This window comes from Dermacentor andersoni, chromosome 9 (assembly GCF_023375885.2).
Source record: "Dermacentor andersoni chromosome 9, qqDerAnde1_hic_scaffold, whole genome shotgun sequence".
Classification (NCBI taxonomy): domain Eukaryota; kingdom Metazoa; phylum Arthropoda; class Arachnida; order Ixodida; family Ixodidae; genus Dermacentor; species Dermacentor andersoni.
Window position 1 is genome coordinate 58,976,926 of NC_092822.1, and position 11,020 is coordinate 58,987,945.

At 46.8% G+C, this 11,020-nt stretch overlaps 1 protein-coding gene across 1 annotated transcript; it reads left to right on the forward strand.

Annotated features, from left to right (window-relative positions):
* Window positions 1-1,816: 1,816 nt before the first annotated feature.
* LOC126528076 (ATP-binding cassette sub-family A member 17-like) lies at window positions 1,817-3,524 on the forward strand. The gene is made up of 2 exons (XM_050175940.2): window positions 1,817-2,045; window positions 3,048-3,524. The coding sequence occupies exons 1-2, from the start codon at window positions 1,820-1,822 to the stop codon at window positions 3,275-3,277; spliced, it is 456 nt and encodes a 151-aa protein (XP_050031897.2). The 5' UTR covers window positions 1,817-1,819; the 3' UTR covers window positions 3,278-3,524.
* Window positions 3,525-11,020: the final 7,496 nt, after the last annotated feature.

Below are 11,020 nucleotides of genomic sequence, written 5' to 3' on the forward strand. Positions count from 1 at the left end.
CAAAAAAGCAGCTTGCCTGCTAAAGTAAGTCTTCGCCTAACAGACACAGAATGAAGGCGAAAATAAAAATGTAGTAAAAGCATAAAGCACAATATCAAGCTGATATTTTTCACGCTTAATTGAATATTCTGAAAGTCATGTGACATGCTAAAAAAGAAACTAGGTAACTGACGAAAATGTAGCCGTGGAACGGCAACCGATCACGGGGTGCTGCTACACCAAAGCAGCAGCTCAGTCGTTTAACTTTAACAGGGTGGCTGGCCGTCGCCCTGGCGGAACAGTACAAAGTCACCAGTGCGAAGCATTGCAAAAGCGACTTTACCACTGTCACCCATTTCTCAGACGGATACTTCTTAGCTACGCTGACTTGACAAATCACCTAGGCTTCACGAGGTATGGAGTGAGCGTCACGTTGCAGGGTCACGTTTCAGGTATCGGCGGAAGGTGACAGCGCGGAACACGTAATTTACGAGTATATTCGGTGTGGCACAGACGTTGAAACACGATCGCATATACCGACGCTTTGGGCATGAGCTAAATATACCGCGATAATTGACTACCATACATCGATACATGTCCATAGGCGTTTACAACGCAGTAAGAGTGTTTCCCGACTAAACCGACAACGACCGGTAGTGCCTATGACGCCACCACATAGAGGTCCATCGACATCGTCCTCCGTCTCAGTACCGTCTTTGAGAGACCTAGCAGGCGCGGAAGCTACCAGTAATGAGTCCACAAAATTCGTTCACCTTGCAAGCAAGTTACGCTGTATAGCGAGTAGTAAGGATAGCTATAAATCCAAACAAGAGAGAAGTTCCCAAGAATATAGATATTTGAAGTGATGAAAAGCGTCGAACAAGGAACGTCGCTGCGGCCAACATTACTACAAGAGGATTCGACAAAGGAACTGACGAAGACAAATAGCCTTTCTCGAAACTTTGGCTACCGCAACATTAATTGTTCAACCACTGCTGATCCCCCACAGTTATTTAGTGAGTGTGGGGACAGCATTCACAGCTGTTTCATTTTTGAAACGGTGTACCGTAGCAATGTACGTGGGGCTGTCTTTTGAATAACTGTGTGTCTTAAGGTTATGCGCAGCGCAAGTACGCCCTTACGGGGCAAACTACCAACAATCCTTCGCACAACCTTTCACTTGCCTGCTGGCTGCGAGCAGGTCTTATATCAGCAGAGGCTCATCTCACAGCCCGAGGGACCCGTGGCCGAGGAACGGTTCCCCGAGATGAACACCATGCTGCCGGTGATGGCGGCGCTGCAGCAGCGCCACCTGGAGTTGCAGGCTGAGCGTTTCGGCTACGAGCACACCGTGGAGCAGCTGACGCTGCAGCGCTTTCCTTTTCCGAGCTACCTCGAATACAAGGACACCAAGAACTACGCGCTGGTGCTCACCCGGTTCTGCATCGGCATGCTCATCCCCTTCTCCTTCTTCGTCGCTCGACTCAGCGACGAGAAGGCGTCCGGTGAGCGCGGCGCGTACCATACGCTCCACCGACTATAAACAGGGCTACTCGTAAAAATGCGGACTACGAAAACTGCAAGCCCTCCATCCGCCAAGGCAACGTGAACACGGCATTAGCGCCGAGAGGATTAATGACGTGGTGTTATGGTAGTCTAAAATATGCATGCTTAGGATAAGGTTCCGTTGACGCAGCGTATTGGCCTGGAAGAATTCTGGCAGAAGAATTTGTGCATACATATAATAGATCACTGAAGACGACATCTCCTGCTTCGAGTCAAAATTGACAGCTCGTCCGCTCGCTGCTGCGCCGCAGGCATGAAGGAGATGCTTCGGGTGATGGGGCTGAGCGATTGGGTGTACTGGGTGAGCCACTACCTGAGCGGCTTCTTCATGCACCTGATCACCGTCACCCTCATGATGCTCTTCGTGAGCGTCAAGAGGAACGAAGAAGATCGCTCGTTCATCCAGTTCAGCGACCCGTTTCTGCTCTTCACCATTCTCATGTGCTTCTGCAGCAACTGCCAGATGCACGCCATACTGATCTCCATGTTCTTCACCAGCTGTGAGTGCCCTCTCCCAGCGCTTAACTCTGCCAGTCAGTTGTGCGGTGAAAGCCTTCGCTGTGGCGTAGTGGCTAAGGTATGTCGCTTCTGAGCACGGGGTTCGATCGCAGATTACGGCGGACGCGATAAAACGCCTCTGTACGGTGATTATAGAGTGCGCGTCGTAAACTGCGGGTGCGTTTTCAGAGCCCATCAATCCGATTCCCGTTTCTCTGTATGACCAACTATCTCTTATTAATTTGTTCTCAAGATCAGAAGCTGCATCCTGAAATTTTATATACGCTAGAACGGTTCCTAAGAAGTGTTAGCCGAGCGTGATGCTATTAGCAAAGACAACCAGCTCGCATCACGTTCAGATCTGAATGAGAAAGTGTTGAGCGTCGATGCCGCTTGTCTGTTCTCCAGAAAACCACCCCTGCATGTACTTCGGGTCCTGCGGTTTTGCAGCCGCAAGAATTAGTCCCTTTTCGCTGGGGCGCGTTATGTTGGCGAGCGCGTGTGCGTGTGTGTGGGCGTGTGCTTCAGGGGCGCTTTCAAGCTGCCTAGGGTGTCTTTAAAACGCTAAGCATTTCTTTGCCTAGTCGGAGCCAAGGTTAAACGCGAGGCCGTCAAGAAGCAAGAAGAGAAACTACCAAGATCAAAGATGCCGACTGGAGGATCACCACTTAACGGGACGCAGACGCGTACTTTCAGAAGCACGTTGCCCAAGACGAACTTGGTGCGGCGTGTATCGTCCACGACCACCTGTCGCTGCCATAGCGCGTCGTCAGGATGTCGCGTCCCACGCATGTGGTGGTCCTCGAGCGAGTACTTCCCCGGGAAATGCTTCAGTTAGCTAGGGCTTTGCGCCACTTGCAGGGGGGACAAATGCTTCTCCTTCACATATGTAATCTTCAAGGCTGGAATTTGCCGTTATCGTCTCATCCCTGAACACCTTCTAGTGTTTGTTCCGGAGAAATTAAAGTTGACCTAACGCCCCCGTGTACTCTCGCCTCTTGCAGCCCAGTACGCCATCGCCGGAGCCATGCTGTACTGGACTTTCAGCTGCGTGATGCCCTTCCTCACGCTGGAACAGGCTGGCGGCCAAGGCTACTACTATATACAACGCAAGCACAAGCTGTGGACATCAATCTTTCCCGGCATGAGCCTCCACTGGAGCTTCCGGGTCCTGGAGCGCTTCGAGAAGTTCGGTACGACACCGCCAGGAGCAAAGCGCTACCGCGGAGACTAATCGACATGGCGCCCTCTGGGTAGTGCCTCGGTTATAGGTTCGGTTATAGGCGCCACTAATTTTGATAGTCGAAGTAGACCGAGCACAAGGACAGTGGCTGCAAGGTTATCTTGGCGTACTAATTCTGACTAATAACACGGAAACGAATTACTGGAATAATTCTTTCATAAAAACAAAAACGTAGTTCTCGAAAGTGGATGTGCGAAAGGCAGTGTTCCGGTGATGGAGAAGAATACTCTGTATTATACAAGGCTAGTAAATAAACGCTGTTGTTCGATGTACCATGTCGTTATGTCTTTGAGGTGGTGGAGAACGTAACTTCTGCCGTGTGTAACCAAAGGCTGGGCAGTATCAAATAGGGGCCCTAGATAACGTGCGCGTGCCTCGTGCTTGATAAATTTGCGCTCTGTGTTCAGATGGCGATATTCCTACTGTGCCATCTCTTTTTCCCTACGGGTTGAAAGTTTAGCCCCGTTCCCCAGTTTTATCGCCATGTCCGCCATTGCTGCACCTGTTGCACTCCTCTTGCAACTGCTGTAAATGCTTTACATACGACAATTTCTCGAGCAGATGTGGAATTCGCAATGCTCTGACACCGAAACGGCCAGCCTTAACGTTATCTTTCTTAAGATATATTTCTTAAGATATATATATTTCTGCCCTGCGAATAATTTTCAATTAAGTCACGACTTTCGGCGATATTTTTCGTTTCCCTAACATTAAAGCTCAGCTCACCAGGCCTTTCCACTTTTTCAGACGCGATTTTCTTCTCTTGATACTGTAATTATGTCATGCCCTTCCCCCTCCCCTCCTTGTACACCACCATAAACGGCAGCGGAGAATTAAGGTGATACTCTCGTGACTGTTAGGACAGCGCTGCACGAACTATTATGTACTTAAACTTACGGATTCATGTACACTGTAATTAGAAAAAAAGCTCAGCCAGTTTACAACCACGCCTTATGTAAATCCCTACTGTAAAATCAACAACGCAACAATATCCGCTCCGCGGCTGCATATTGGCACCGTCGGCAACCATTAAGACGTTTATGTTCCGGTGCCTTTTTAATGCATCTGCATTAGGAATGTCAAAGTGGAGAAAATAGTATGTGTGAGAGGTATGGGGAGTCGGTTACGTGGTAGAGGTAGAGAGAATTGCTCTGGCATTTGCCGATAAATCGCCGCTGAATTTTTTTCTTCTAACGCGCCTTGAGCATGCTAAGATTTTGAAGCACAAGCATGTACAGAAATTGTCGTTACTTAGCATTACACAAAATACTAGTTTTACTTCGACTTTATAGTGTTGAAGAAATTTAGGCGAGTAGATTTCTACGCTTCTGACGAGTCAAGTGGATCCTTTGATAAAGGCGCGCGTATATTTCGTGTTTTCAGCTGCTTTCGCGCTACACATTTGTGTAATACTTTTAAGACACGATCGTTACGGCGTGTACAATACGCAGTTAAAGAACGAGTGGATGCGCACAAACACTCCACTAGGAAACGTAGGACATTTCTACGTAGGACATTTGCTTCTTCCCAAATGTTTGGGTGTTTGTTCTCTCCATTAACATTGTCAAAGGCGGCAGATTGACGAAGCGCGAAGCAGCAATAGAAGCAACTACAGCAAATAAAGCACACGATGGAGACTCTACCCTTGGCAACAGCAATAAGCCCCTAGATGGTACGACAGCTATGTATGGTGAGGCCATTTTAAAGAAACAGCTGGAAAGTACAAGGACGTACGTTGTCGCTGAAAAACGTTTTTTGGCCTACCTCTGCTCCGTTCTCGCTCCAAATTTCGCTGAAAAATCACATTGTGTGGTTTGGGTTCCTTAACGTTACTTGCCTAATGGTTAAGAAAAAAGAAATGTATAGTTGGCTTCCAAGTTGACGCTATCGTAAATTTCTGCTGCCGCCTTTTGGCAGCTGCCGAAAGCAACCGTATAGGGAGATGTTTTTTGCTTGTTCAGAAAAGCGGGCAAGACGCGAATACCCTCTGGGAATCGTTAAAACTGAGAGCTCGGCGAGTTTGGTGTGGTTCCATCTTAACGAAAAAGTGCGCGAAAAGGACGTTGACGAGAAAGAGAGAAACGACAAACACGGACGCTACTCGCAACTAACAGTTTAGTTCCATAGAAACAGAATAACTGGAAAACTGTGCCGAAAGCACAACAACCACCCTCTCAAGTGTGCACGAGAAAACGAAAATAACATAGACGTGGCAGCAGCAAAGCCGGCTAATCAAGAACTGATTTGCACAAACCCCCGAAGGTAAGACACTTCTGCCTGTGACAAAGCTATCGAGGGTTAACTGATGCATCTGTCGCCCTCCGAAAACATGTAAGAGGCTTCCACTATTTCCCTTTCTTTTTCGCACTATGCCTGTACAAAATATCGGTTTTATCAAAAACGGGCTTACGCAATCTTCAGCGGCAATGAACCGCCAAATGTGAACCAGTGTCATTCTTTTCTTTGATCGCATGTTCCTGGATCCTGATATTTAAACCTAGATTTCTTTGCCCTACGTAAACCTTTCCACTAGAGCACGGTATCTTATAAACAACTTGATTTTTGCAATCCACGTACTTCGTCTTATGATTGGCAGTGCTTTCATGACCAGCGCTTCGCCTTTCGGACGAAACTGCGATCTTGTTCTTAATAACCAGGTGGTGGGTAACTGTGCCAAGCGTTGCATTAAACGATCCGGATCATAAAATGCAACCTTTCTGTGAAATTCGAGCGAGTACAAAGCAGCGGCAAGCGCCAGGCCTTTTTTCTACACAAATTTCCAGCGAAAAGCGCACGTCTCCCTATATAAGAAAGTATATATGTAGTATCAGTATAGAACGGGTGTGTAATCGAGAGAAGATACCTGCTCTCGTAGCGTCTTTGTGCGAGCAATCGGCCACACGCTTGCGTCTGCGCGCACAGTCCCCAACGGGGCAAACTGGAGCAACTTCTACGACCGTGCCGCGACGCCGGACAACATCACGTTGGCCGAGCTCTTGTTCGTGGGCCTCATGTGCGACTGCACCATCATCTTCCTGGTGTGGTACTTGGACAACGCTCTGCACGTGGGCCCCGGAATCTCAAAGCCGTATCTATTTCCCTTTCAGGTAATCGCGATTCGCAGGTGCGATAGCAGCATCGTTCACCTTACGAGGAAGTGACGTATTTTTCTCCGTCCAGCCATAAGCGGCACGTTATGGCCGATATTTCACGTTTTCGCTTATTGCACGTTTCGGTTTCAGCCTCCGGGCAATTGAAAACGGGAGAAAAGCGAAACCGCAGTCAACGCTAACGGGGAACTGCGATGGTCACTGAGCGCAGAATTGGCACAGCTAGCAACGTTCGGATATACAATGTTTGATGGGCCACCAACCAGTAGCTGCTGAAGCTTGCCCTTGTAGTAATAAATTTGGACATCTGGTAGGTTCCCTATAGATTTATTTTATGCATGCAATATTGGAGACTGTCTAGTGTTTCAAGATTCAAGAAACTCGTCCGAAGTTTCTTAAAGATAGAGAAGGTGCAGTAATTGAGCGATATTCATTACTTTCACTACAGAGCTACATAATCCAGGAACACTCGAGGTAGGAGGTAGGACTTCGAATTATGAAGATATAACCAATAAGCTTTTTAACTTAGAGGCAGACGATTTGTCGTCATGCAATGCTTTTATTTCGTCATCCTAGAAGTTGATTACTACTTCCGGAAAGGCACGATGCTTACGCTGCTTATTTCTTGAGAATAATTAATTCCCACATATTTCACTCACAAAACTTAAGTGCCGAAGAGCACAACTGCCATGCTCTGAGCAGATGTCCATGAGTGACGTTTCTTCCTTTCACCATTTGCATGCATGAAGCGAGCAATATCCAGCTTATATATGCACTCGCTTCGTGCTAGTCAAATGGTCAGGCGTAAGCATTAGAATAGAATAAAGAATATAGCTAAACAATTTATGATAGGTGAGAACAAATTGTTCGGATTTTTCAGTTAAACTGTAGTTTAATTTTCACTATAACTTGACTGAATATTCCCTAGAATTATTTCCCTTTGTCTCCTTCTGTGGTGAAATGAGTTCTGAGGAAATCGCTTCATCGCTTCTTCCCTATATTGCAGGAATTTCAAATGCATTCTTTTTTTCAAACACTCTGTATGAACAAGTCAACACGTCTGTATGGTCAACTAGCGGCGCACGAACTTCCCATCAGATTGCTTTCAGTAATCTCGTAGGCAATAGTGTGCACTATGTAAGGTCATGAGTACGTAAGCTTTCATTAAAAGAAATACGTCTAATCCTTTCTAGTGACCATCTAGAGAGGCACTAAATAAGTTTTTTTGTTGAGGAGAAAGCCTGCAGCCAAAGTTGAAAGCCATAAAGTCACGCAAGTTAGAGGCAGACCTTGGTAATCGGCGCATAACGACATGAAGAGATGAGCGTTTGTGGTGCAGCGCGTTTAGAAGCAAACTTTCCCGCATTTACCTATATGTTTCCTGTGGCATGCAATTAACGGTTCACTGTCAGCACATTTGCGGTCGCGTGACCAGCACGTACGTACTGCGGAAACGCTTATTCAAAAAGACGTCAGTTCGCAAGCGAATTCACCTACCGAACTAACGAGTTTACGGGCTTGCTTACCCTTTTAGGAGTATACCAACTCTATTCACAGTAGCATAATAGCTGTGATATGGTCTGCGCACCGTGTATTGAATGCCGGAGTCAATTTCGGGTAAGCACAGCGGGAAGTAACCGCTACCGATGGAACTTGTTTCGGTTTTGAAATATCTCGTAACGAAAACGTTTCATCCGCATTCAATCTATAAGGGCAGTCCAGCGTAGAACTTACTGTAGGCCTCGTTATAAATGTTTCACTCTGTAGTACAGTGGCTAATTAAGCCTGCTATATTACGAAGGCATTGGCGACGTACATAGTTGACGAAAATGCGCTTCGAAATATTCTACGAATGTTGAAAGTTGGAACCGGTAAGCACGAGTACAGCCAGTTGCGTCTCGCCCCGTCACGCACGCTCAGAGCACCTACTGGATTCCGAGGATGTCTAGCCTCCGAGCGCCAGCCAAGTCGGCCGACGATCAGGTGAACTTCGAGCAAGAGCCGATGAACCAGCTGGTCGCCATCGAAATCATCAACGCCAGCAAGGTAAGTGCGGATTTGGACCGGAGCAGCCTTTCGTTTATTCCGTATCTCCAAATCAAAATTTCGAACCTAGTTAGCCAGATGCGAGACAGCAGGCAGGCCACCCACTCGTGGAAGCAGGCACAAAATGCCGAAATATTTTGCACGTCAGGCTCCAGTCCCCCGTTTCCTGAGTTCGTGTTTTTCTTCACGTGGGATGGGGATGTGCTGCACGTTTTCTGTAATGTCACGCCGGAGGGGGGTTACATCATCGGGCCACCACAACTCAAGTAATTTTAACTGCCAAAGCTCGCTCTAATCGCTCGTAGCGAAGCGCCCCGTGGTTCCGCACTTCAAAAATACATTTGACAACCCTCTTCTCTCAAATGCAGCGATGCTTCTGCCCCCTCTAGCTTGATCTCGCGCCGAATGCCGGTTTGAGGCGCTTTAAGGACAAACGTTTCTCTTCGGCCAGGGCCGATTCTCTGGCGAAACTTCTCTCCTGAGAAACATTCTTTTTCGTCTGGATGAAGAGATTTCAGTCGCCGGCAAGTCTGAAATTAATTTGTCTTCATACGTATCTTTTTACGGAGAAAAAAAAATGTGCGAATGAAATACCTTTTTTTTTTTTTTTGCAATAGTCGCCCCAAATCCCTCACAGCTAAGTTGCTAAGACACAAGAGTACTTCAAAAATTGTTCACGGGGCGCCTCTCGTAACAAACTAGCTTGCCAGACATTAGTTCGTCCACAACTAGAGTTCGCATTGCCCGTCTAGTCAAGGTCATCAACCTAATCAATTCTGCAGAATCAGTACAAAACTAAGCAGCGTGTTTTACCGTCATGGATTATTATAATCGCTCCAGTGGGACTAACACAAGATGCTGCTTCTCCCTTTCGTCATTCCAAGCGCGATGAAAGACAGTACCTGTTGGTTTATTCCATTCAACAGTTTACTACACACATCGAAGTATTTTACATTACAGTAGCACAGCCTCATCGTACGTCATGCCGGCTGCACAATCAACAGAGCTGTTGCGCGTCTGTTGGGCCTTGCTCAAGCATTCGTGTGTCTGCGCTGCCAAAAGCAATCAATTACTGGAACGCTCACCCTGACAGCACTGTTAACGTCCGCGAGCATGTTGCGTTTAGAAAGGCAATACATCAACCTCGCGGGAAACTACGTGGTACTGGTTATGCTAGGAGAATGGCAGCAAATTTGGAAGTATTAAAAGTCGAGAAGCAGGCATAGACAAAGCGACCGGAAGGGGACTGGGCTAACAACTGAACTTCATTCATGAAAACGACGTCCCCCACGTGGTACTGATTGATGAAACCAAGTTTATTACAAGATAACCACATTTTCTCTCTGGTATCGCAACCTTTTCTGTGCAATTAAAAAAGCAATGTTTAGTAATGGTTTGTTCTTAATTTAGATTTTCTGTAATGCGTGGCGTTGCTCTATGTATATATATTAATAATAATCGATCCACTATCACTCACTACTCCAATTAGGAGGACGCGAGAAATGAATAATTAAGTAAATAAATGATCTTGCAAAGTCCATGACCGTCGTAGGGTTGTCATTCTCATAAGAAATTTCGATTCGCGAAATCTATACAACTGAAAGAAATGACGGCGTTTCCCTTTGGTGTGTCCGATCTCAAGCTTTAAATCCTGCATGACAAAAATCGATCGGCTGTTCGCCCTCGACTTTGTTGTAGTTTTTCCCATTCGTTTTCAGCCTTCAGAGTTTTCATCACGTGGAGAGGACCTACGAAGAGGGCGAATGCCTCTGAACAGTGGTCGGACAAAACGCCTGTCTCGGGAGCCGACGTTTCGGCAAGAAGCCTTGTTTTCGTCGAAATCTTGACTCAGCAAACAGTGCCTCGTTCGAACGCTGTTCATCCTGTCGTCTCCGTTTGACTGCGAACGTCTGTGTTGTTTCTCCGTTCACACTGAAGCTCTTTACTCCAATCAAACTTAGTGTTAACGGCAATTTGCTAATACATTAAGGCCCTCTAACCCGCCTCCACCCTCTACTCCCCTTCCCTTCGTATTCATTATTTAACCGACCATGTATTAACAATGAATCGGGAGCAAGAAAAAAAAACTGGACAGTGAACAGTGCAAACGTTCTTTCTTGTGCTGTTCCCTGTTTTATCTGTCTTACTTTTTTCGTTCTTTTAATTGACTCCTTGACATGAACCAACTCGCCAACAAGTCTTAGGCATGTTAACTGTCCTTCGCATCACGTGGCTACCAGAACACACCTGCAGAGGCATTCGCCTTTCTTCGTGAGCGTTCAGCCTAGACAGCTTCCCTCACTCACATGTTATCCAGTCAGACCCTTCGGACTCTTTAGGACAAGGCCGTTATCTCGTCGTAAAACTATCCCTTTAATCACAATGAGACTGTTTTCAGATTGTTCCTATATCTGTACGCTTGTCAGGGTCGTTCAGCTGTCCCATGCTTCCGTCATTGTTGTGCCTGCAGGACTACGATGGCGTGGTGGCCGTGCAAGACGTCTCCATGCGCGTCTTCGAGAACCAGATCACCGTGCTTCTCGGACACAACGGCGCAGGGAAAACAACTCTGCTCAAC

Bases quoted from the DNA above. Each gene is read 5' to 3' on its own strand.
- LOC126528076 (XM_050175940.2), top strand. From the start codon at position 1,820: ATGGGGCTGAGCGATTGGGTGTACTGGGTGAGCCACTACCTGAGCGGC. The intron at 2,046-3,047 runs GTGAGTGCCCTC...CGCCTCTTGCAG, and splicing joins CTCCATGTTCTTCACCAGCT to CCCAGTACGCCATCGCCGGA.